At 39.0% G+C, this 27853-nt stretch overlaps 1 protein-coding gene across 2 annotated transcripts; it reads right to left on the bottom strand.

Moving 5' to 3' along the window:
• Positions 1-375: 375 nt before the first annotated feature.
• On the bottom strand, positions 376-24133 carry PRPS2 (phosphoribosyl pyrophosphate synthetase 2). Of its 2 annotated transcripts, XM_063305091.1 has the most exons (8): positions 23926-24133; positions 14640-14823; positions 11505-11519; positions 9079-9177; positions 7692-7816; positions 5229-5402; positions 4319-4478; positions 376-2501 (listed from the first exon to the last, which is right to left on the bottom strand). In XM_063305091.1, exons 1-8 carry the CDS (start codon positions 24045-24047, stop codon positions 2409-2411), a joined length of 972 nt encoding a protein of 323 aa, XP_063161161.1. In that variant the 5' UTR covers positions 24048-24133; the 3' UTR covers positions 376-2408. The 2 variants fall into 2 exon arrangements, with proteins under 2 accessions (XP_063161161.1, XP_063161162.1); XM_063305092.1 differs by lacking the exon at positions 11505-11519 and having other exon boundaries at positions 23926-24131.
• Positions 24134-27853: the final 3720 nt, after the last annotated feature.

Raw genomic sequence — 27853 nt, 5'->3', positions numbered from 1 at the left:
CTTGTTGGAATAGAGGCTTTTTCTTGGTAACATCTGGGATCACTAATCCCTTCCCCATTGGTCAGGGAGATGAGTACTAGGGAAATGAGTACTAGGAAGTTGTATTCTGCACTGCGGGGTCTTGGCTCTTAGTACAGTAAAAGAGAGGTTCACTTTTCTTGTTGCTTTTTTTCTTGGATGACTAGGTAGGCAAAATGGGTCAACTGAGTGGTCTTGATATCCCAACATGTCCAACACTTTAACTCTTTGCAAGTCCGGATCAGGTTCAGGCTATATCTAAACCCAAGGGAATTGGCAGAGTCAATTTTTTTAGTCTGGAATTGTCCTTGTCCTTCCTCAAATGAACTAAATATCACCACCAATCAATCAGAATAATGTTGTTTTAAGATTTATTGAGACATTTTGAAACAATGAACAGACTTTCTGATAGCACTTGAAAAGGAGACTTGATTTATAACTTAACACGTTAACAAACTTTGGCTCAGCTTTCTTAGGATCACACTAAAAGACAAATAGAGATACAAAGAACGAATGCTATATCAAATATTACATTAGGGTAACAAAAATAGTTTGGGCAATGCAACACTTTGTATACTACTTTAGGATTAAACTTAAGAAACATTGCAACTTTTCTCTGTCAAGAATTTCATGCTTTAGATGATATTGTACTGCAACTTCGCTTACTTTACAGGTAGGAATACCAATTTAGGGAACTGTTGTGGAAAATACTGAGCGATCTTTAAAAAAAAGGTAACTGCTTAAAATGTATTATAAAAATACAGGCTGTTTTGGCATATCCAACTTACTACTAGAAGAGAAGAAAGCTCATGTGAATAGCTTTAAATAATCAAGAGTTCCCAATGTTGCAAGCATGAATTGTGAAAGTCTGTGTGGCCTCCTTTTTTAATAGGGATGTAGCATGGACTAGGCCTTGAGGATGTAAATGACCAAAATACAAGCTATGGAGAAGTATTACGTAGGCCTGCGTTAGTAAATGGGTTGGAGCAACAATGTTCTGGCCTAACAGGACTGATGTTGTTTCTGTAGCATGATTCTTCTTCATCATCATCATCATCGAATAGGTAAGGGTGACCCAATATTGACCCAGAAATTCTCAAACTCATGGTGCCTTCTAAAATGATATATGCATTCATGTGACACTCCCACAAATAAAATTAATGATTTTGTGTGGGTTAGGGATGGTCAAGAAAATAAATATATTGTTTACTTTTAATAATTAAATTTTAATATATCTCAAATATCAAATATACTGATAGAATTTTTATAAAATAAATTCTTTTAATTGGAAATAAAGAATAAAACAATCAAACTTAAAATCATATTTTTAATAGGAAGGATAAGCTTGCATGCTTGGGATAATTCCTGAAACCTGGCATTTCTTTTTAAGGCAGACACTCTTATTTCTCATTCTGCATTTAATTTGGATTGATGCATGCTATTTATAGTAGCAACTGTAGAAAATACTAACTTTGTTGCTGGCTTGCTTGTCAAGGAGTAACTACTGCCAGCAATCCAGCTTGCACCCCCAAAACTGGAGCCCTCTCAGAATTCACTCTTGGCTTTGCTTAACAAGCTGGCTGCCAATTTGTCCAAACACCATAGAAGCAAGTTCATGTGATCCACTTTTATACATGTAAGGCTACAGTGCAGGTGGGAATGAGTTTTGATAGTAATCCAGTTTTGATGGAACAAGCCACTAGAATTGTGTAATTAGCTTAAATATTAATTATAGATGTGTTTATAGTTTGAAAGAACTGCACATTTTTCAATCTTAAAAAAGTCACTTAACAAAGCACATGATATAGTTGGACCTTCATTTAATTGTAACAGAAAGATTTGCAATGTTAAACATAAGTCAGTAACTTGAGATGAACGATGCTGTATACTGAGATCCTACTCTTTCAAACAAACATTTGAAGCAGAAGATTCTTTGGATGAGAAGAAATGGAGTTAATAATTACCCCAAGACTAATTTCAAGACCAGCAAAATGATTACCACCTTCCTATAAAAAATCTGTAGCCTGGATCACTTGTCCCCCAGAAAGGGATCAACCTGAACATTTTATCTAAATGTCTGAAGACTATAAACAGATATAGCATTATGTTGTAAATGCAAACTCCTTAGGCAACTGTGGCTTTTGAAAATGTCATGTTATTTTTCATGTGATATTTACTCATCTAAATAAATCATGGCAACTACTACTTTTAATGCACAAAGTGTGTAAATTTGCAATCAATGAAAATGATGTTGCCATTTTACTTATTGTCCATAGTAGAAGTAGGAAATGCAGAGTCAACCTAAAGCTTTCCAAGATATTAATTATCTTAATATTGAGTTGGGTTCTTCGTTGTAGGGCTCCTAAATGTAGAACAATGTTGACTTGAAATTATAGGGGGACATGGCTGAACAGGTAGGACACAGATTCACCATTGTGTGTTCTTCTGATTGCCTCAGCCAGAATCATAGAAATATCAATAACCTAGAAGAAAAGGCAACAGCTTATTATAAATCCCATAATCCACACATAAGGGTTCATTCCTACCTGATTGCTACATCAAAAAACAGTAACAAGCAGTCTCATGTGACAAGGAAAGAAAGCCAAAGAATCATGAGTGAGAAAAAAGTAGCCTATTTGTGTGTAAAATATTAAGCAAGCTTTATATAGTATGTGCATAAATCACTTGGCACTGATCACCCTTATGGCAAGACCAAGACAGAGGTGGTACAAATTTCCTGGTCCTGCCTGAACTCTCAGCTGCCTCCAATACTATCAATTATAGTGTTCTTTTGGACCATCTCTGGGGTTGGGAGTAGAATGCATTGTTTTGCAGTGGTTCTCCTCCTTCCTCTGGGGCTGGTTCCAATTAATGCTGGTAGGTGGGGAGAGATTTGGCATAACACCTTTGCTTTGTGGGCTCCCACGGGGCTTGGCATGCTCCCCACTTTTATTCAATGTTTACATGAGGCTGCTGAGCAAGGTAATCCATCGGCATGGGTCAGGTATCATCAGTATGCTGATGATACCAGCTTTACATCTCGACCCTTGGTTGAACAAGCAATGCTGTGGAGGTCCTTATCCCAGTGCCTGGAGGCTGTAAGGGGCTGGATGGGAAAGAAGCCTTAGCAAGACTGAGTGGTTTGAAGGACCTACTGGTCACTGTGATTTATCATCTGTAGTTCTTGAAAGGATGGCAGTGCCCCAAGTACAATTTGTTTGTAATTCGGAGGCCCTCTTGGACTCCTAGCTCCTGTGCAACAAGCAGGTGGCAGCCTTTGCCAGGTGGGCCTTTGTGTAAAACCATCCTGTGTGCCAATTGTGTTCCTGTCTGGATCAGGAGACCCTATTCACAGGCACTCATGCTTTGGTAACCTCTCATTTGGATTACTGCAATGTGCTCTACATAAGGCTACCCTTGAAGATCGCTCAGAAGCTACAACTGGTCCAAAATTCAGCCACATGTTATGTGGTAGTTATGGGCATTTATATCTTTGCCCACCACAGGTCCATGAGCTGCAATGATTACTGGTGAGCTTCCGGGTACAATTCAAGGTGTTGGTTGCCACCTAATGTGCCCTCTGAGATCCACATGGGCAAAGCTGGAAACAAGTTTACAAATAAATTAAGAGGTAAATATTTAACTTGCATGTGTCTGCACCAGCTCTTATAAAATATATACTGTGAGCAGAAAACACCTTTCAGTGCAAACTATTTTACAGAGTGAAAACTGTCTTTAACACAAGAGGAAAAAATGCATAAAAGCAAAGACCCAGCCAGGCCACTAGAGGGCAGCAGAATGCTACTTTCTTATGACACCAAAAGCTATTTTCCCAAAATCCCCTTACTGTATTTCACTGAACTAACCCTGTGCCATTAATTCTTTTAAGCAAGTTGTCATTTACTGATATATTTTTTATTTAAGAATATTGTTTTATTGTATTTTAATTACTAGTTATTCTTGAAAATATTTCCAAGGCCTTACATGAGTAAGATCATTAGTTTGTTTTGGTCTGCAACCTTTTATTGGATACTGCTTCAAGATATTTTCAAGAAAAAATAATAACTGCCACTGCCACTGTGTTAACAAAGGTGCTCCTCATACCGAACATTAAATGTGGCAGTTCCTATTTTTTCAGGTAAAAGCCACAGAAGGTGTGTGGTTCACATCCTCTTGTCTTGCTGTAAAGCATCTTTAGCCTAACGTCAGTAAATAGAATTCCCAATCAGTAGCTTTCTCCTGTGTGCTGTGAAGTTCAAATGAAACTGCATACAAGGTAGTAAAAGGATATGGTAAATACCTGGATCTTAGGACAATGTTTCATTTTTTCTTCCTGTGGAATTGTGTTAGTTACAACAACAGCTTCAAATGCAGCATTATTGATCCGAGAAATAGCAGGGCCAGAGAAGATCCCATGAGTGAGAATTGCATAAACTTTAGTTGCCCCTGCGGAAACCAGCCTGTTAAACACATAGGATAGGAAAAAGTGTTTCTACAAACATCAGCCAATTGTTAGATTTCAGGCAATGGCAAATTTAATTACCTCCAATATTTACCAGAAAAAATTAAGGTAGTAAAAAACATGCACGCTTTTGTTCTGGCAGATAGAACCACCAGATAGAACATTCCTTTAGGGACTTGGAAGCGTTGAAAGGCAGTCTATACTATGCTCCCCACTGCCATACATATTCAAGTGAACATTAAAGCTGTTGTATTAGTATGAAATAAAGTGAAGGACCCTTAATAAACCATGGTCCATACTCTTCTTTTATATTCTGTTCTTATATTTGGAGCCTTCTTGAAAAGTGGTCCCTATACTGGAGCATCTTCAGAGTCACTAAAAGTTCTCAATATACTTCATGAAAATAATTTCACTGCGTGACTATGTGGGCATTGCAAAGGTGTGATGACCCTATGCAGTGACAGACTATCACATGGCTTGACAAGTCAAAGTTGATTTTCACCTGGGAAAGCTCAATTTTACGAAGATTCTATAATTATTTTGTTCTATGAGTTGCCTTAACTTTTTGGAAGCATCCTTTTGATGGACAGAAAAAAATCAAAATGCACATCTAAAATTTTGTGCACACACAATCCACTTTTCCTAAATTAGAACTCATTGTCCTTTTACAAGAAACCCTTTCACTATATTTGCTTTCTTTTGCCCATCATCTTCAGAAAATAATCTAAACTCCTCAGGATTTACTTACTTGTCAGCTGCATGACATATTGTGCCACAGGTGTCGGCCATATCATCCACAAGAATTGCTACACGATCAGTCACATCTCCAACCAAGACCATTCGGTCTACCTCATTGGCTTTCTTCCTTTCTTTGTGAATTAGGGCAAATTCAACATTAAGCCTGTCTGCAATTGAGGTGACCCTATAGTGTGTTAGAGAGAAAAAGATGAGAGAACAAATAGTTTTAAATATTGCATGTAACCAACGTCTGAAAGTAATACTAGAGTTCTCTAAATTCTTTATACACTAAATGCCTAGTATGTGTGCTGGATGCTCATATTTCAGTTATTTGTTCAGTCCCATTGACACATCAGAATAAACTGCCTCACTTTTAAAATTTTACATCCTGACAAGTCATAGTTATTTTATAATTGCCAAAAGTCTCTAAACAAATCAGTGGATATTTTTAAGTAAACATTTTTGTTTTCAAGTGCTTTTTAAACAAATCTTTTCTGTGCTTCTGTGCATGTGTGTCTATCCATATACACAAAATTAAAAACAGTGACCTCTGGTAATTATCTACCTACCTATCACCACCACCATGCTTAACTGTAGGCAGTGTTCTTTTCAGCGTACTAAACACAGAAGGTTTCCATACCAGAACTCCAAGAAGTACACCAGTATTGACCCAAAAGCACAAGAAAAGTCGGCTCCGATATGCTCAAAATCGTATCAATAAGCCACAGAAGTTTTGGGATTCTGTTCTGTGGAGCAATGAAATAAAACTGGAACTCTTCAGTCCGATGGATCAGTGGTATGTCTGGAGGAAGAAGAATGAAGCATACACTGAAAGGAACACTCTGCCAACAGTTAAGCATGGTGGTGGTTCGGTGATGCTCTGGGGCTGCTTTGCATCCTCTGACACTGGAAACCTGCAGCGTGTGGACGCAAGATGGATTCACTTAAGTATCAGGGAATCCTAGGAGAAAACGTCATGCCGTCTGTAAGGAAATTGAGCTTGGGCATCACTGGACCTTCCAACGGGACAATGATCCCAAGCATACCTCCAATTCCACCAAGGCTTGGATGCAGAAGTCCTGGAAGGTTCTACAGTTGCCATCATAGTCACCTGATTTGAACCCCATAGAAAATCTCTGGTGGGATTTGAAGAAGGCGGTTGCAGCATGCACACCCAAGAAGTTTACTGAACTGGAGGCCATTGCTCATGAGGAATTGCTACGATTCCTCAGGAACGCTGCCAGAAGCTGGTGTCTGGCTATGCATCTTGTTTGCAGCAGGTCATAACAGCAAAAGGGTGCTCTACTAAGTACTGAAGATGCTTGCCATGAAGGGGTTGAATAATTTTGAGACTGGGGAAGTCATGATGAGTTGCATTTTCAGTTGACTTTGGGGACACCACTTGAAGCATTTGTTGGGTTGAGCTATTTCAATTGCTTTTGTTTGATTTATTCATTGCAAACAGCTGAAAGTCTGCACATTTTAACAATCAACCTGATTTGCAATGGGGGTTGAATAATTTCGATTACAACTATATGTCCATGACTAATATTTTGCAAGTTTGCTATTTCTGTCTGACCCTCTTGTTTTACCTATTTAGCATAATGACGACAATCTTGATTTAAAAATCCAGCCCTGAGGAAACATATAATTCTAAGGCAAGGAAACTCTACTTTTACACTCCCTACATAGTGGCATAACACAATATTTCAAATTTGAAACATCTCTTCTGATCTTACCAGAAGTGTTTCAAACCCAGAACAGATTGGTTCAAGCTTAGAGCACTACCAGTAGGGTCAGAATGATTCCATTTTGAATTGGAAATTTTTTATACAGACAGAAATGGGAATGCTTTTGTAAGAAAGAAGGTCTTAACCCCATGGCAAAAGAATGAACAGAGGGAGTGCCAACTTGGCCTTCCAAGGTACCAAGTTCCAGAGTTAAATATACCCCCGAAAAGGCTCTCAGTGTTATGTATCAGAAAAATAATCCCCTTTTTTCCCCCAAAGGACTTAACTAGTAAGGTCAAAGTGAAGAGTTCAAATAATCTTTATAGCTTAAAGCTTTCCAAAGTTGCCAGTCTAGTGCTCAAGACTGCTTTCTGAAACACAAGGCAAAATATAGATATACTATGCAACCCGTTGGCTTCCAAGACAAAAAGGTGCTTTGGAATGAATGGGGGTATCAATGTAGCATCTAATGTAGCATTTAAAATCACACACATCTTTTTCTGGCATTGTGCTGCAACCACCAAAGGCAGACAAACAAATATGATGTAGCTACTTTAGGAGTTGCAGAGAGGTGTCAGGTGAGCACCCATATTACTGCAAAGCACCTTTTTGCCCTGGAATCCAAAGTACCCTGAGCCTCATCACATACAGTTTGTTTGCTACAACTCAGTCAAACACTGAAAGCCAAAACATTTTCTCCGTTTTAGAACGAATGCTTATAAACACACAATAACTGCAGTGACCTTTTTGCTCCACCTGCATCAGGAGACACAATGACACAGTTTCTCCAGTCCACAATATTTTCTTTGATCCACTGCAACACAGCTGGTTCTGCGTACAGGTTGTCCACAGGGATATCAAAGAAGCCCTAGATATTACAAGAACAGAAGCAGTCATATTTTGAATTATGTGAACAGCTATCTTCATCTGGCCTCATTAAAAGATCAAGCAGAAGAAAGAGAGGATGATGTACACTTTCCTGTAGTGTTTTCTAGGCAACATGCAGGGCAAGATGTAGCTTTGCCTTTTTTTAGTTTTTCAAAAAGTAAGCTTTTAGACATATGTGCAAAGGTGTGTTAAATCATTGCTACAATGATGACTGAAATGTAACATCTAACTAGTTGTGCCCAATCATTTAAGGAAATGAAACAAGCACACAGATCTTCCACAGAGATACATTTTACAACAAAAAGGTTTAAAAGGAAATACCAATTTACTGGTACTAAGTACTGACCTACAATCTATTTCAGCTGAGCTAAGAGATTATAGGTAAGGGGCTCTGCTTTGTAAGTGTTCGTTCTCCAGGGCTATTTTGTGATTTGGCCCCTGTGTTTATTTTTTAACACAGCATCCCTTTTCTTTTATCTTGCATTTTATGGATCATCCAGTTTGCCCACTGAAACTGTCCCAACACGGGGAATTTATTTTATATGCTCCCTAAATTCTTGGGACTTTATCCTTATTAGAAGGCAGCATTTGCAGAATAGTAGTATGAAGAACTGTGGGAAGGAGGCACAGGAGTTCAGAGAGTAGAGAAGAGGGCAGCATGGCCAGATGTGGGGACCCTGCAAAGGAAAGGTTTTGAAGAGACTCCAATTTCATTTGCTTGCTATACGTTTACCTGGGAATGCATTTGCCGTTTTCAAGATTATATTTTTACCCCTGATTAGCACTGAAAGCTTTCTGAAATTCATGTGCTTTTCAATTCTTGGGTTTCCTAGCTACGCGGGGCTTGACACTTGCCCACCATCCGCATCCTGATTCTTAGGCAAATGCTTTTCTTGTCCATCCTGTCAATTGTATGGAAGGTCTGTAGTCTGTTCATATTTCTTCTTTGGTCACTCTGATATTTGTCTTGCTCCAGTTATTTCTCTTTATGTGTTATTTAAAGGACACTACAGAAACATTGAATTTCTTTTGGCTTGCTTTGCTTCCTTTTGCTGGTTCTGTTCATTAGTGTCCTAATATCCAATTTGTTTTTCTGTTGAGAATGACAATGTCCTGCAGTGCCATGTGTCTTCTTTCTATAATCTTTGTGGTATATAGTATATCATAACACTGAAAACTACATGAAGATGTCCATGAGGTACATACGTATAAGTGTTCCCTCCCTGTCTCAGACTCAATTACCTGTATCTGGGAAGCATGCAAATCCATGGTGATAATGTGGTCTGCTCCAGCAACTGATAACATGTTGGCAACAAGTTTTGCAGAAATGGGAGCTCTGCTCTGAAGAAAGAAAATACAGATTTTATGAACTTTGAAAAGAATTCTTGAAGTCTACATTTATAATTGTTTTTATACAGAACAAGTAGGAGTTGCATCAAAAGTTGTTCCATTCTTTCCAAACAGTAATGCTCCCATTCAAGTTGCAACTCAATAGCCATGCTTCTTCTGGGATATTATTTTCTCATGGTATTGGCCCTAACAAGCTATATAACTTCCTGTCCCTCCCACCTCTGTTCTCCCTTGTTCTTGTTTTAATGACACTTAGCAAGGGCCAGTGGAACTGGGCAGTGCTTCAAGGCAAAAAAAAAAAAAAAAGCGCTTCAAAGCATGATGGAACACTCATGTGATATCTGTCTGCACCTTAAAACAGCCACATATTTTCCCAGAATAGCTATTCTGCGATCCCTTAAAAAGATGGTTTATGGAGTTGTGGACATGTGCTACATTAATTAGAAGGGAGGCAGAACTCTGTGAACTACACAATCCAACCAGACACTGCAGTGTACAATTCCTTTGATTTGTGAACAATCTACGCAAAAATCTCACAGTGAAAGGAACAGTGACAGCCCACCAAACAGGAATACATAACAAAACTGCAAGATTTCAAGCACTAATTTAAACAGTAAAAAGCCATGAAGCAGAAGACTTTACATGAATTTCATTTCAGCAAGCAAAAGACAAAAATAATTAATCATTCAGACAAGATGCAGCACAGTTAAAAACGAGAAGACTTACTAGCTATGTTATTACATTAACAGCTGTATGGTAAAATTCAACTTAAGGCTTAGTCCTGGACTCAGGCCTTAAAGACCTATAAACGGTTATAGGAGCAACAGTAGACAACTGAAAGAACAGTGATCATTTCAAAGTAATGCTTGAGCCTGATCCTCAGAGAAGATGAAGACAATTAGATATAAAGATCAGTCAGGTTTATTAGGCAAATACTGTACATGTTTACTGACGAGAGGACAACTCTGAGAATAGGGCTTCAACTAGTTTCTGGTTTAAGGAGTATCCTGCTGCCACAAAGCCCAAAGAAAGGGCAGTAAATTTTAATTTGAAGACAGTTAATATGCTTTATACAAATACTGGATAGGGGATTAACTTTATACAGGAATCCTCAGGACCTAAGCCCTAAAAATATCCACATCTTTTAAAATTACAATTTGTTTCAGAGAGCAGGTGTGGCTAAAATGCACCATCCCAAAAGGTGCCCAAAAGTAGCAAGAAGGGGATTTTCTTGTTTTACAAAAAGCTAAAGATGCCATCAGTCACACCATTCTTGGTGATGACATGGGCATATCTATGTAGATTTCTTGGCAGCAATAACATTTGTTTGCCATTGACTTCTTCCAACATGTCTTTTCAACTTTCTAATCTACAGTCCTGGAATTCCTGGTGGTCCCACATCAAACTAATAAGAAGGCTGTTAACAACTCAAACTGAGTCATTCTGAACCAAAGAGGCAACAGATCATGCACTCCAAATGCTTCATCCACATATTTACATTTTGTAACAAATTCTGTGAAAGAAATGTCCCCTTGACATTCATTGCACCTTGAACTTTCAAGAATTCAAATCCAGTTTTGATATTACACAAACATTTGAGTAGTTATATTTTTCTCTATGTGAAAATTTTATTTTAAAGAACAGCTAGGTATTCCTAGTAACAAATATCTAAAGAGCAAGCCATGAAGCCATTATAAAAATTCTAATATGTAACATGAACATACAACTTTTTATGATAACACTGATTCAGAAAAGCTGCTCAATCTTACCCAGCAGTTGGGCTCAGGCAGGTGAATTTGTCTACCACACTTTTTGACTTACACTTTTCTAGAATGCTATGAGCTCGAATGAGATGATCTCACTTCTAATGCCTATGCAACCAAGTGATCAATTTTCTCTCTCATAATGTGCAAAGATGTCAACTTCTGATACTTCTCCAATAATATAGGAACATACTTTACCTGTATATCTCATGTACAAACACACAAGATTTGAACAAATAGGCAGATTTAAAGTTTTAGTTTGTTAAAGTGCCAAGTATTAAAGATATCGTTTCAGCTAACGTATTTACTCTAGAAAAAGTCTGATATTGATTTCAGTATGAACTTTGTCACATTAGCAAAAAATTACAAATTTATTTGTAATGGCAAAAGTCCCAGGCTCTTGCTTTTACAAAGTTTAAGGCTAGAGTAAAGTTTGCTCCAATAGTAATTAAATATTATGCAGTGAGATTCAAGTTGAGATTAAAATGGGTGTGCTGAGATTCTAATAATCCATGGTACATTTTAGATTTAAGATAGCTGCAAGGTACCACTTACCCATCTACCTTGGTCCTATATAGGAAAACACAATAAAAGTAAATTAATGAAATGTGCAAATCCTCATATGCAAGAACAGGATAAATTTAAAAACCATTTCAGTCAAATTAATCAAAATCCCAAGTGACTTCTCATTTACAAAAATGTAATATTGTAAACAAAATATTATGGAGTTAACTAAGAAACAGTTAGATTTATTCATTCATTGAAAGATGGATGTTGCGTAAGATTTGAAGAAATAAACAGGTAAATTACATTTGAAACATCTAGAGTTTCAATATTTTCAGTTAAGAATCTATGTAAGTCAGAAATGGGACTTTAAGATCGTATGTCTGCATACAGAACTTACATATAGTGTTCAAGGAGAATAAAAAAACATTGTAACAAATAAAAGGCATCTTTGACGTAGAAATAATTTTAAAATCCATTTAGGAAAAAGTATCAGTTGTCTAATATTAGCATCTGAATGGAATAAGGGGCTTGAAGACTCTTCTTCCAGGCCTTTAGCAAGCGTGAGTGAAGCCCCTTGGATTGTGTGGGCCTGTTCCTATTTTCCATTCTGTCTGGTTTCTATTATATTTGCTATCTTTTATTCTTTATGTTTGTTTCTAATTGTATATTTAAAAAAATGTTTTTACTTGTGAGCTGTCCAGAGTTGTTGGGAGGTATACAAATTTAATAAATAAAATAAAATACCTAAAGATAACTGTGAGATGTATACCAGTATAATTGAAGAGAAAGAAAACTGCCATAGTGACTATTGAGTACAAGTTATAATGGTAATAACTACTGGAGATTATTATTCACATAAATGGTAGACTTCCTTTATTATACAAAACATTTCAGTAAAAATGGAAATGGCTATTCCGCTGAGTTCCAAGACTATCTTACTTGATTATCTAAGCACAAGTTTCTGACTGATGTGCTCACAGTTGCAAAAATTGTGGTAGCCAAACACTGAAACCCAGGAAAATATATAATCAAAAACAGATTACTAAAGTACGGCCAGCAGCAGAATTAACAGAATTAAATCAAATAATTAAACACAGCATGGAAAAATCTCTAGAAGTTAGCATATTTTTCTTTTTTGAAACAACAGTTTTACAGGAATATAGGCAATTGTCACTACTTTGATGCTAGAAACAAATAATTCACTTTGTATAGAGGATTATAATATTCTATGTTATAATCTGAATTAGAATAATCTTGCCATTAATACATTTAAACTTGGTTTTTTATTGCTTTGGTCACAGTACCTGGCCAGCTTGTCACCAGTTGCACAAAATATCGAGACAAATAATGTAGAGCCCAGAGGCGCATGGGGGTATTACAATGGAAGGAAGGATTCTCCTTACATTTCAGCTATTTCTCAATGGGATGGAAGCTATGGCCTTCTAGATATTGCTAGCTCCATCAGCCATGCTGATGGGGTTACTGGGAATTGTTGTTCAACACTAGAAAGTTCACAAATTCCACAGTGCACTGCAGCAGTTCTTTTTTGTTCCACTAACATGGACACACATATAACATATATCTGTAAAAATGTTTTAGTAAACTATATTTTAAAAATAAAGACTTGAGTTTCTCCTCTTCCTCCTCTTCATGGTAGTGACTTTATAAAACAGACTTTTCTTGTCTAAGGTAACTGCTGGAGCAGGGTTTCTCAGGCAGGATTCCATGGAACCCTAGAGTTCCTCGAGAGATCACCAGGAGTTCCCTGGGAGATCATGATTTATTTAACAAATTATTTCAAATTTGGGCAACTTCACATTAAAGAGGTAAATTTCATTCTTTAGTTTTAGTTTAAGAACACTGTTAATGAATATATTCAGGCCTACCCATGAAACCAATATAATAATTTTGTAACTTCTGGCCTATATTTGAACCTGAATATACAGGGGTTCCCCTAGGCCTGAAAAATATTTCAAGGGTTCTTCCAGGGTCAAAAAGTTGAGAAAGACTGTGCTGGAGGAAGGAGGAAACTTGTTCCAAGATAAGGACATTATTCCTAACTTTCTTTCTCCGATCTTGTACTTGGCTCAGACATTAAGTGCAGACCTAGTTTATATCTACCTAAGGAAACTATTATATGAAAAAAAAATGGGCATTCTACTTTTATGGCTCTGAATGAGCAATTAATCTTAGTCTGGGCCAGAACCTCTGAATTTCTCTGTAGTGATACCATATTTCCTGGCAACAGAAAAGCATGTATAGGTCACATATGTTAAGCTACTGTAATTTTAAAGGCAAATTTAAGTCATGCAACATGACTATCACTAGTCATATAATTTAATGATAAACAAGCATGGTTAACATTATGCAACTTCCTTACCAGATGGAAGATGCTGAAAAAACTGAGGTCATAATATAGCAGCAACCCAGACTGGGTTTAAGAATTCTTTAGCACTGCCTACTACAGACTAAAAGTTTGCAGCCCCATGGTCTGAAGAAGACTACAGGAAATGCATTGCCAATTTCTCTTAATACTTCAGTAAATTTTAAAATTACTTTTAAATGGAAAAAAATTACAACTACTAGTACAGTAAGCTTTTTGCAGTGGTCTGGATGCTCAGTAAGTTTAATTTCCTAACCAGTTTTAAGAACTTTTAACAACTGTTTTTAATATTTTAAAACAGAAACTTTTTTTTTTGCTATTATTTCTGAAGTAAAGATTCCTGGTTCTGAGCATCTTAAGATAATATGGCCAAATTCTTCTGTAGCTCATGTACCAGTTTCAGCCCCTTCCCTGCCATGGAGAAAGAAAAACTTGGCTTGTACCTAACCAGACAGGCCAAATAGTTGTCTTATAAGAACTTTCTCACTTTTTTTCCATTTTAAATGATATCACAATAGCAAAAGGCAGATTTGTAATCCTAAAAAACTTTGGCTTCTGACACATCATCATATTTCTGTATTTTGTGCAACAACAACAATGTGGGCTCTTTCCTACCTTCCAGAACTCCTGATGGGGCAGGAGTTGAGGAATGTAGCTACACTTCACAAAATGTGGCATCAAAAAGATCAGTTATAGAAAAAGTGGTTTACCTGCAATTAAGTTCTATTTCAGGGCAGCATTAGCTTAATAAGAAATTTCATAATTTGGCAAATGGAGAAGAATTTCCACCCCTCACTTACCTTATCTTTCTTATCTTGCCTAGCATAAGGAAAACATGGGATTACTGCTGTCACACGGGAAGATGATGCAATCTTGCAAGCGTTGATCATGATGAGAAGCTCCATCAAGTTGTCATTTATTTCTCCACAACCACTTTGGACAATGTATACATCTTCCCCTCTAACACTTTCACCAATCTCTACACTGAAAGAAAGATGAAAACAGGTACTATGACAGCGATGACCCTAAGCATCTTACAGACCACTTATATTTTGCATTCATAATTGGCTTCTTCCATTTTCCAACTCAGCTCTCCTCAGAAATCTGGTTATGTTCTGAGTCCAAGGGTTTGCACCCCTTTGCCAAATGAAGGCCTCAATTCATGTATGGACTTATTTATGTCCAGTCATATATTCACATGCTTACCTTCATCATGGGATTAATTTATTCCTTTATACTATTTAGAGCTGCCCAATTCCACAAGACTGTATCTGGCTTACAACTTTAACAGGTAATAATAAAATAACTTAGGTCATAGAATTGAGAAAAAAACACTCAATAACATAGAGGTCTCTACAAGGGGTCAGCATCCACCCTATCCCAAGGGCTGGGAAAATAGTCAGATTTTTCAACAGCTTTCTGAACATCATCAGGGTGAGAACCATACAGACCTCAGGGGACATTTTTGGAAGGGTCGGAATCAGTGTGTGAAAGGTGAAAGGTCCCCTGTGCAAGCACCGAGTCATGCCTGACCCTTTGGGGGAACGCCACTTTTGCGATGTTTTCTTGGCAGACTATAGCGGAGTGGTTTGCCATTGCTTTCCCCAGTAGCAATATGCAAAAAATAAAGGTTTGTTCTAGATTTCCTTATGGAGACAATTACTGTACTCTTTAAAAGCAGCTGCAGGAAAGCTAGATACCTCATGTGCACACAAACATGAGTCTTCTCTCAAGCCTACACCCTGAGAGCAGTGTAGGTTTGCTATTGTTCATTGGCTATGTTGAAGTATATCCATGTATGTTTAATTCAGTGCTTCCCAGACCTGGGTAAATTACCCAAAATTGGGTAAAAGTGGACTTGCTTTGGTAATGACACATGAACCCATTAAATTAACTTAAACTGTTTTACCTACATTGGGTAAAAGGACTTTCTGGTAAGTGGTTTTGTGTAATGAAGGAAAAAGTTTGGGAAGCACTGTTTTAATTTTTTTTTAAGTCATCCCATTCTGCAGATTGGGCAGTCAACAGCATTCAGCCTGAACTACTGCACCTCTTAAAACAAAAAATGAGGGAGAAGGGATTTTTGAGGTCCACTATTTTTGTTGTAGAACTTATTTTTAAAGATAACAAATATCCATAACAAATAATGGAAGCAACAGTTCAGCAAATGTATGTAGCTTCACTGCACAAAGAGCAACAGAACTGAACCTAGGAAAGAAACAATAGCAGTGGAGTCACTTCAATCCAGCCCATGAGTAAGAGTGAAAATACATTTTTATGCCTACTCCGAAGGACACACTTTTTTCATTTGACAACCTGAAAACTCAGCACTATATCTGAAATACACATGGAACAATACTTTACTTTGCATTTGGCTCCCTGCTTAGAAAAAAAACCCTGCACCTGTTTTATAGATGAATGCGCTCAAAATCACCTCAACATGGAGGAATGTAGTAGCATGTCAATTTGAGCTTGAGCTCCCACACGTACTCCAACTTCCTAATTGCTACACTATATATTTTATAATGTACGAAACAGCCCTAAAATTACAATAAATTGGCAGAACATACAATACATGATTCAGCCAGAATTAAGTGAATATGGAAGTCTTAAAGACATTCCTTCTCTTCTATTGAACTTAAAAAGGGCCTAATTTTTGCATCAGATGGTTACAAACATTCACTTTATTCCACATGTATCAAGGACAAAATTACTAATTAACTAATTGTCCTCCCATCCTCCCCCCCCCAAGTTTAAACAATCTTCAGCAGTGACGATATAGATGAAAGGGCATTAAAGTAAGATTTTTTTTTCTCAACAGGACATCTATGTTTGTTTTATGCAACTTATTACATTTGGTGGTTCAGAACTTTCAGTTCAAATTCTCAATTAAAAATGCCAAACCAGTAGTTAAGAAATGAGATGAAAAGGATATGTAAACTTGCACGATCTGATCCTGAAAGTAAATCTTCTGGAATTGGAGGTGGCTGCTTTTTTGGGAATAATAATCATACTGCCTTTCTATTTTGTCAAGCATTTGGTCAATGCAATTAAAAAAATTTAAAAGAAGACTAAAACTGATAAAATAATCAATAAACCATCACACAACTATAACATAACACATTGGAAGCTATACAATTTTTATTGAACATTTTAATAATTTTTTAAAAAAACAATATAAAATAACATTAATAATAAAATGCTAAGTAAACAATAGTGTTGAACTTAAAGCTTTCCACTACCTGATTTTACTATAAAGTAGTCTGTAAATATTCTTAGAAAATAGAAATGGTGAATGGCTGCAGCTGTTTACTTGCCTTAGAACTACCAGTCCAGAAATATAAGATAAGAACAATACACAGCTTTTGTGGCACTTGAGAAGAGTAGAGGCAATTACACCAGTTTGCCTTCTGGGCAATGGTCATTTTGTGACTGGCCATGCCAACAATGGAAACCATTTTGTAAACAGTCAATCTCACAATAGCAGCCATTTTGTGAGAAATCCATGACTGCCCTTACAATTCTGAATTTGATTACCTTGCTAACCTTCCTTTAGGGAGACAAGCCAATTCAGATCCCTATTTTAACTATACAACTCTACTGTCAGTGCAACAGAATGCATCACTTATGAATACAGTTCATATCCCAATCCATTTCATTGAATTTCTGTGCAACCATTTATATGCACTGAAAGTTGAATAGCTAATACAAGTTTCACTTATGAAACTGGCTTTAGCTTATGACTAAGGTTCCTTTCCTACCCAGAAGAGATGTTTTAAGATACAAGGCTAGTTCTCTGCAGTTATACGTCTTTTGCAAAACATTGTGACTCTATATTACAAGTATATTTTTCTAAAGGGCAGCATTTTCAACCACTGTAAAACAGTTTTATTTATTTATTTATGTATATGGCCACCTCTCTCACAGCAGTGACTCTGGACAGTGTACAAAGATTAAAAATTAAATAGAAGACTGACACATGCAACTGGGTTCACAGCTCTACCACTCAGTCCACAGCAGTTGATAAACAATTGCTTAGGTCCGATGGGTTAAAATGACTGCAAGACCTTCCCAAAATGACAAACACACTGACAAAACCATTGGTAGACTAGGGATGGAAAAATAAGGACATAATAGGTCCACCCCCTTTTGAATTGGGGTAGGTAGCTCTCATATTTAATGTGTAGCTTTCGAATTCAAAGGTAAAAAGGTGCTTTGGAGCATGCAGGGGGCTCAAACATAGCACTTGTCTTCAACTTTTTAAAGCTTCTGTGACTTTTCCCAGGACCAGGAAAGGGTGACTGAGTAGTCTTTATCTCAAATCTAGACCTTCAATCATCTTGAAATAGGTTCAGATAACCTATAACATCAAAGAACTTATTAATTTTGGTATTACTACCCGAAATCTGTATTATGTTCAGGAGCAATGTTAAATTACAGACAGTTCTTTTGGGAAGCACCGTAAACAAAATTATGTTGTAAGCTAATATTTTAAGAACCTTTGTCAGGCTACCTGTTTGGTAATACTGCCACATGAACTGTTAATTCAGGTATCACAAAAGTATAGGATGAGCTATTAATTATGTGTTTACATCCCATCCTTCAGTGGAATCCCCGGGGAATAAATACAATTAAGAATACAAATTAAAATACATTGTCTATGCTTAAATGTATCATGGTATGTGTGTGTTTCATTTAAACAAAAAAACAGGGTCATTCCCCCAGCCAATCAACCTTAAGGGTAGTAGATTTAGCCCCTCGCTATCTCAGACCTGTTGAGGTAAATCAAACCCCTCCCCTATATACCATATTTTATGAACAGTTCACAAGGAATGTGTGATAGTAACAATCCTTTCCCATCCATCTCTGGGGCTGTTTCAGTTTTCACTGCCTGTGGCTACATGGGTGTGAAAAAAGGTGACTTGTTCAGGCATAATTTTTTTAGGAAAGAAGTGAGAAAGAAAGCAAAAATTTCCCAGTCTGCTTTGCACTGACTGAAGGAGTTTAAAAGTGGTCAGAGGATGACTATCCAGGGCCTAACTGGATACAGAGATAAATCTTTTGGACAGGGAGGAGAATGCCAGTCCACACTGTTGTGAGGACACAGCTATATTATCTAATGTGTGTATCAGTGCATTAAAAATGACAATAATATACGATCTCAGAGAACAGATAAAGCTAATTAAGACTGAGCAGCATAAAAGATTAACATTGTAGTTCTATGTAAGGCCACTTTCAAACAAATCTCAATAAAACTTCAAGAGGATTTATTTATAATACTTGTGCACAGCAGAAATGGAGAACTAGTGGCCCTCCAGCTCCTATTCAGGAATGCTTCCTGAACATTAGCCATGATGGGTAGATCTGATGGGAGCTAATTTCTACATCATCTAGAGGGCCATCTGTCAGCCACCTCAGTGCAGAGGAATGAAATCTTGCCAGGCTAGAAGTTAACTGTTTTATTTTAATATAACCATAGGTCAATCTCAAGTCAGGTAATGCCTTTCAATATTATAACCTGTTAAAACAGACACTAACAAGTGCCAAAAAACAATAATTTTGGAAGAGATTGGTAAAAGGGGTTGAACATGCTGACCAGATGTTGACTCTGGAATTCATTCCCTCAACTGGTCCAAAAGAACAAAAGTTTGTTGACCCACAGGGCAAGTCTTATCAATGTACACAGACACTTTCCTTGGGCTTGTGTGGAAATAGCCTGAATTTCAGGAAGAGGATTAGTAGTATTTTAATACTGAGCCAATTGGTTAATGTTCACTTCTACTAATGCGCACTGCTAAACAGCCACTCATGTAATAGTGTTCTGATAAGAACAGAACAAATGCAGTCAGCAAGACCTTCCTTAGACTGAAGGGGCTGCAGAACTGAATTCAGTCTGGCCAACTATCAGCCATGTTATAAGAGAATTATGAAAGCTGCAGTTTTAACACAATTGGAGGGGGCCAGTTTGGAAAAGGCTAGGCTAGAAATACAAATTGAGATGGTCTAATAATATTTTACCCATCAGCTTGAGTGAGGAGAGCCGAGAAGCGTGCGATAGAAAAAGAAGCGTGACTGTCTGGTAAGGGAAAACAGTGCGAAAAGGAGCAAATAAAAAGGCAAGCACGCCAAGAGCAAGCTGCCAGAGACAACCACTCCTTTGAGCTCACAGCACCTGTGGAAGAATCCTTACCAGCATTGGAAGCCTTGCCTGTAGCCAGCGTGGAACCAGCGCCAGCACCTCTTGCCTTTGCGGAACCGCCTTCTGTACAGCTCACCTCAGTAGAGCCTCTCTCTGCCGCCCCTGTTGAGCACAGTCTCGCGTTCAACTCCAAGCCTTGTTGCTTCGTTCCAATGCGATCCAGGTGTGCCTCCAGATCTCAGCCTTGCCTAAGCGCTCCAGCCAAGTCTAGCCTTGTCTCCATGTTCAAGCCTTGCCTAGACACTCCAGTTCAGTCCAGCCTTGTCTCCAGATCCAAGCCTTGCCTAGCCACTCCAGCCAAGTCCAGTCTTGTCTCCAGATCCAAGCCCTGCCCAGATACTCCAGCCAAGCCTTGTCTAGCCTCTGTGTGCCAGCCTGATCTAGCCTGTTGTGCCATGGCACCTATCCAAGTATTCAGCTGCTCCTTTGCCATGCACCCTAGCTCCTACCAGCCTTGCAGATTCAATCAGAGAAGTGGCCAAGTTTTGCCTTGTTGCTCTGCCACAGTCTGACTCTGCAGTGTTGCTTGGGTGTCCTTTGCCACCTGGGTGGACTTGATTGAATTACATGCTCTAATCTATTGCAAGAACTTGCTATCATAAAGTTTATTCAATAAAGAATTTTATTAGTAACTCTGCCTGGCTGTCTCCTAGTCTGAACAGGACACTTCTGGGGGTAGCTTATTCCAGATGGTGGGGGCAGTGGCAGAGAAGGCCCTCTTCCTGGACCCTGCCAATCATGGACAGGGCGCGTAATATGCCCTCTGCCTGACCGGGTGGGACGGATCAATGTAATGGGGGTGAGGCGGTCCCTCAGGTACCCTGGCCCCATACCACGTAGGACTTTAAAGGTGATAACCAACACTTTGAATTGGACCCGAAAGCAGACTGGCACCCAATGCAGCTTGCGCAGCAAAGATGTTATATGGGCCATCTTTGAGGCTCCCAAAACTGCTCATGCGGCTGCATTCTGGACCAGCTGTAGCTTCTGGATACTCTTCAAGGGTAGCCCCATGTGGAGTGCATTGCAACAGTCTATGTGGGAAAAATGCCTAGGGCATGAGTGACTGACCGGAGGGACTCCCAATCCAGGAAGGGGCGTAGCTGGCTCACAACACCAAGTTGGGCAAAGGCTCCCTGGCCATGGCTGCCACCTGCTCTTCGAGCAGGACTTGTGAGTCCAGGAGAACCCCCAGGTTCCGCATCGGATCTGTCTGGGGCAGTGCAACCCCATCCAGAACTAAAAATGGAAGATTCCTGGATGCCAAGGAGTCCCCAACCCACAGCCACTCCATCTTATCAGGGTTCAGCTGAAGCCTGTTGTTCCCTATGCAGACCCCTAAAACCTCCAGGCACTGAGAGAGGGTGGCCACAGTATTTCCTATTAATAGTCACATTTTTGCACTGGATTGCTTAAATATCTGAAGTTAACTCAAGGATGGTGAGATGAGCTTGGATATAGGAAATCCAGCTCCAGATAGTAATCTTCACAGTAGGATAAGCAAGTTGCTGACTGTCTCTCAGGCTGCACCGTAGAACTGCTCTAATGACAAAAGATGACTGCATGCTTTTGTAAGAAGGGGTTGAACACAGAATCAGATTTTAAAACAACTGTGTTTATAAGCCACATTGGGGGGGGGGGGGAATTGAAGATAAAAAGGTAAATCGCCATCAAGAGAATTTTCTTGGTAACAATACAGGGTTTGCCATTATCTTCTTCCAGGATGGTTGTCCCCCCCTCCAGACCTTCTAGTTTACTCTACGGCCCTGGTTATTCTCCAACTCAAGTACTAACTAGATCCAATTCTACTTAACTTTTTGAGCTCTGCCAAAGTTGGCTAGCATTCACATTAAGCATAAATGAAAAAAGCATTATCGAATAGACTAATGTAGTGTAACATAGTGAATTTGCAATGAAAGTAAAAAGAAGACCACAAACATGCACTCAAAAATAAAGAGGAATTTAATGTAAAATAGTCACATGGAGGCAGAAAAACTAAAGTGCCAAACAGATAAAAAGCAATTGGCAAGCAAGGACTAAAAGTGAAACTGACAGAACATTAGAGCTTTATGCTACTTTAGCTGCCCAAGAATTACAGAAAGAAAAGACACCAAATACAACTCTGTTCTTAAAAGTTTTATTGTCTATTAAATATTCTTCAACCTCCTGTTCCCTTTACAATAGTACAGTAATGGGTATGTTTAGCTTAAGGAAGAGACAACTGAGGGGAAATATGATACCTGATTCTGCACTGATTATTCAGTGTTCAACTCCTAGTGAAGGCTAGATGTGAGGAGGAGCTTTTTGACTGTACACTGTACAGTGTCAGCCAACTTAATGTGACTGACAGTACAACAAATGAATATATTGATTAAAGTAAGAAAAATAAGCCTATTATGCATGCACGTTAATTTAATTAAACAGCTTTATATATTATTTGCTTTTACAACAACTACTATACCATTTAGAAGAACCACTGTTACTCATTCTTGATTGTTTTATGTGTAGAGAAACATAAGCAATAAGCTTTCTTTGTTTACATTATTATTAGTGAACCACAGCGCATTTCTGAGCTCAAAGCTAGGTCACAGGGTGGAGACATACTGGGGGCCTGAGCAAGTAAAAGTAATCTTTTTCCCTTGAGTTAATTTAGGACAGTTTAAGGAGAAAATGCTAAGCACATTTATTTGAAAATGAAGTACTAAAGTTCCAGTCCCTGTGCTTAGAAACACTATATAATAAATCCAGTGAATTTTAAACCATTTTCAGATACTGTTCTATGCATATTCTCTTAATCTCAGAATATAAATGCAACATTTCCAAGTGAAATTAGTTCAGAAGAAAATTAACTTTCACTTTATTTGTAGTTTTGAATGACTCAACTAAACCTTTTTCCTAGTCACGTGATCAGTGGAAAACAGATCATTTGCTGAAAAGCAGCAAGAAGGTTATGTAATCATGAAATCAACAGTGCTTTTTAAACATTATTCAGTCCTTTTCATAAACAGGACTGTCACCACGAAGAGAAAAAAACAGTTTAAAGCTAGAAATAGTTTTACAGTACAGGTAAAGCAAAGTGAGCAGAGGGAAGCATCAATCTGGATGGTCTTTGTTAGTTATTACTTACAAATTATGACCAAAACAGAACTCTGTAAGAATACCTTGGAAATCCTACACAACACGTATTCTGAGTTTATGACAATAATTGGAGTATTTTTAAACCCAGAACTAATTTGCGCATAATCCTTTTGGATGATTACCCAGAGACTTTGTGTATCAACATGACCATATTAAAAGACAGGTATCATACTGGCAATACTTTTAGGAAATGAGTTAATGTTCCAGATAGTATACCAGAGGCTACAATTTGTGGCCAACCAGGTTTGTTGATCTCTCACGTAGACAGCAGCTTCCAGACTAAACACACTGGTGTACACAGGAAGCAAAAGGATTAAAAAGGCCTACAGCAGGAACTTAATTTTTTAAAATGCCAGCAAACACAGCGGGAGCAGTGTTCCTCGTGACACACGCAAGATCTCTTTCATAAAGTCCTCCTTGATCGTTTATTTAGCAGCACGCACACCCCCAGCCAGAAGGATCGCAAGTGACACTAATAGTAGTCCTCCATCTGAGACCCGTCGTAGGAACTGGGCGAGACTGGCTTACACGCGACTGGAGGCAGGCTGCGAAATTCCAGAGATCCTTGACCCGGTGCCCAAGCGAGTGCCTTCACCTACGGGTTTACACCCACCCTCCTTTCATCAGCCCCCCAACTTCCACCATTCTCGGTGCAAAAGAGGAACCTCCATCGGAGTACGGGGCTGTCTTCCCCGGGATAACCTCCAGGGAGACACAAACACACGCCGTCCCCTCCCCCTTATGCTCACCTGGTCTCCTGGTTGCTGAACTTCTTCGTCACCACCTTCCCCAGATCCAGCCCCAAGCGATCAGCCACGCGCTGGGAGAGGTCCTGGTGGGAGCTCCCGCTGAAAAGCACGATGTTGGGCATGGCTGGGCACGGAGGGCCGAGACGAGCCGGAGCCGGGGAGCACTGGGGGGACGACGCCACGCGAGGAAGAGAAAGAGGGAGCAAGCGTGCGCCACAGGCCGACCAAATAGCCGCGGCCACGGCCCCGCCCCCTCCTTCGCGGAAAGCGCGCAAGAAGGCCGCCCTCCCCTCTGCCCGCCCCCATCACTCTTCGGAGCCGCCGAGGCAACGGGACGGAGTGGGCGGGGCCAGACCCGGGGGAAGTTCTAGAAGGGCGGGATTCGGAAGGGGAAGGAAAGGTCGCGTGGGGGAACAAAGGTAGGAATAGAAAAGGTATAAAGTATACAGTCTAATAATCCCAGTTTAAACCTTCTGCGTCGATGTTCGTGCTTGAAGAACTTGGGGTAGGAGGGTTGTCCTTGGCCGAAAGGCCATGAGACATTTCATTCAAATCATGTGGAAATTTTCGTTGGGAAGTGTGCTGCTTAGGACTGCAGCGCTCTTCCATTTTTTATCTCTATGACGAGTGGAAGGCATTATGGATGGAAAGGCAGGGATGACGGGAAGCAAGTTTATGGGAAGGAAGTCGAGGTGGATAGAAAAGGGATACTGAGAAGGGAGGGCGCAGTTTCGGTTTAACCGTGGTGTCCTGCTGTGTTACTGAGAATTTGTTCCATGCTAACCGCGCTCTCACATTTCTGTTATTGTTAAGGTGCTGATTATGCAGGAATTCTGTGCAGTTAAAGTCTGCAACTAATAGGGCAAGCTATCAGATCTGATCTACAAAACCTGGAGGACCTCTAGATCAGTATTTCTCAACCTTGGCAACTTTAAGTTGTATGGACTTCAACTCCCAGTATTCCCCCAGCCAGCAGGAATTCTGGGAGTTGAAGTCCACACACCTTTAAGTCGCCAAAGTTGAAAAACACTGATCTAGATGGCTGCAAACGGTCTCTCCTGGTTTTTGGAGACCAGCTTTGGTAGCCGTATTTTTACATTTTTATTTACTTTTTATTTATTTACATAATTTTTATGCCATCCAAGTCCACATCACTTAGGAGTATTCTTCAGAGTGTGAACCTTTGCTTTGGCTGAACTAAGGAACCAGAAGTTATTGATTGTATATATTGACTTCATACAGAGACCCTGGAGACTCAGGCACAACTCACCTGATGGTTGTTCTTGGTATTTCCTATAGTGTTCTATCAGTTGCTTAACTTGTCCCTCTGCTACTTGTGATTTCAATTATGCTCTATATTAATTCTTGTTATTTCCTTATTTGTATATTGCTCAAATATATATTGAGATATTTGTAAAATACATCCAAGTACTGCTTAAGTAATAAAATATTGATGAAGCTACTGACCTGGGTTGCAAATGGACTTGAACAGATATACTGTAAACCCACTATTATGCATAGGAGAAGGATCCCCCCTTGCCCCCATCCTGTTGGATCTCTCAGTGGATTTTGATACTACCAGCCACGGTGTTTTTCCATGGCATGCAAGGGCTGGGGGAACGGCGACATTGTGTTACAGTGATTCTTCCTGAACAGGTAATTCCAGTAGATTGGTGGCAGAAACTACCCCTGGGCGTGGCCTTCTCCCCCTTGTTTAATATCGACATAAAACCTCTCAAGAATTATTTGCCACCATGGAATGAACTAAGTATGCTGATGATTCCCAGTTGTGTATGTACGCCCTGGATTAAACAGGAGATGCAGCTGAAGTCTTGACTCAGTGCCTGGAGGCTTTCAGTACCTGGACAGGGAGAAACAGGCTCAGACTTAACCCCAGTCAGACAGAATGACTGTTGATTCAAACTTCTTTAGATTGTAGAGAAATCCCAACTCTGACTCTAGATGAAGTTACTCACCCAGGAGAGAGCAGGCTCTGCAATCTGGGGCTTTTTCTGGAAACAGACCTCTTGCTCAGGACTGGTTTTAGGCCTAGGCAACCCAGGCAGCCATCTAGGGTGCCAAATTTTAGAGGGCGCCAAAATTGAAAAACTTCTGAAATACATCATATGAGTATAAAATCTGATAATCTTTCTTCGTTGGTTTATAACTTCTTCTTTTCTATGCTTTTCGAAAACACTGAAAAAGTCAGTCGAGTGGTAATGAACTGTGTGCTAGCCAGACATTGCAAGTCATGCAAAAGAAATTATTGTTACAGCTATGGATCTCAGGCAGCTTTTAATATTACCGAAGCAGGACAAAAGTTTGATAAGAAGGTACTGAGCAAGTGAGTCACTTGACTATCAGCTTATCAAAGTTATACCCGGAAAAGTAGTAATGACGTACTTTGTGCGCCAGGATGTTGCTTGAGGGTTAAATATAATTTTGCAGAATTGTTGCCATGTGGCAACAATGGGTGCTGATGTAATTAAAATTGTTTACTGTAATTCACCATGAATAGGATGAAAATGTCTGAGAAAAGGGAAAAAATGGCTGGCAGTGAAAATTGTAAATATAAAGCTCAAAAACTTGAAGGAAAAAAAGAAACAAGGCACCTGTTTGAAATTCTTAACAAATCAGAAGATGAGCCAAACCATAAGGGATGCCAGAATATGACTTTTCCTAGGGTGACAAAATGTCTGTGCAGCTGTGCAGCCAGAAATTCAGCAGAACTGTGGAGGTTATCCAATGTACTGTACCAAGTGTTGTATGTTTGATTATCTCCCTGCAGGCAGAAGTCATGGTGCAATGAACCCCTGGCTCTCCTGAGCAAAAATCCCTTAAGACTGAGGTAGTTGAACAGAAGAAGCCGAGAGAGAAGTTAATAACAGAAGCCTTCAAGGATGAAACAGAGGCATCCCATTCCAATTGCAATGTTTCAGCAGTCATGGAGAATGAAGCTTTCAGGGTTCAAGGACATTTCTCAAAATAAGAAGAAAAAAAATTCTTAGAAGGAACTTTGATCTTGGAGGATGAACAGATATTCTTGTGACCAAGAATATACTTCTAGTTGGAGGGGACTAGCAGTAATAGTAATGGGGCATTCAATTACTAGAGACAGACAGATTGGTGTGCCAACTGCCTGGTAGCTTACCTTTCTGGTTTGAAGATTGTGGACGTCACACGCCATCTAGATAATTGGTTAAGTAGGGCAGAGGACGTCTGTGTTCAGGATATACACTGGTAATGGTGATATGAGGAAAAGTAGTTAGGCACTTTTATAAACCAAATTTAGGTTAGGTAGAATGTTGAAATTCAGGACCACCAAGGTTGCATGGACAATTAGGCCAATTTAAGTAATCTCCATGCATAAATGATAGTGCTGGGAGGAGGTAATTAGATTTGCGAGGCCCTATTGTAACTTTGGGGAAAGCCTGTTCTGCATTTGAGCCAGGAGTGTACCTAAGCCACAGACCTTGGACATAAAAATTGGCTCAAAAGTAAATTGCCAAATATTATTTTAAAATGTCCACAAAGTTACTGCATTCTGGGCAACTCTTCTATATATTTGGTCAAAATATTTATCTTATGCCATCTATTTTGGCAGCAACTTTGCAGAGCCCAATTCTTCCCTACCACCTACCTCATTTTTTTTAACTGATGATGTTGCATATAGAACATAGAATTGTCTGCATAAAAAACTACCGTCTTCCCAATGCTAAATTATTCTTTTTAATGGGACAGTATGAGGGAATCCTTGGGCAAAAAGACAGGGCATTCAAATATTGTTTTGGGATGTCTCTTTTCTAATCGTACTGAACACATCAACCCAATTTTAGACAAGTTTTTTTTAAGAATGCAATATATTCCCAAATAAGTAATTAGGCTGAATCAGTTAAAAATATTTGGGAGTAACAAGGAAGGAGCATAA

Source organism: Candoia aspera, chromosome 5, assembly GCF_035149785.1.
Source record: "Candoia aspera isolate rCanAsp1 chromosome 5, rCanAsp1.hap2, whole genome shotgun sequence".
Taxonomy (NCBI): domain Eukaryota; kingdom Metazoa; phylum Chordata; class Lepidosauria; order Squamata; family Boidae; genus Candoia; species Candoia aspera.
Note: the sequence above shows the minus strand (reverse complement) of the source record. Positions and strands in the feature narration are given on the sequence as shown.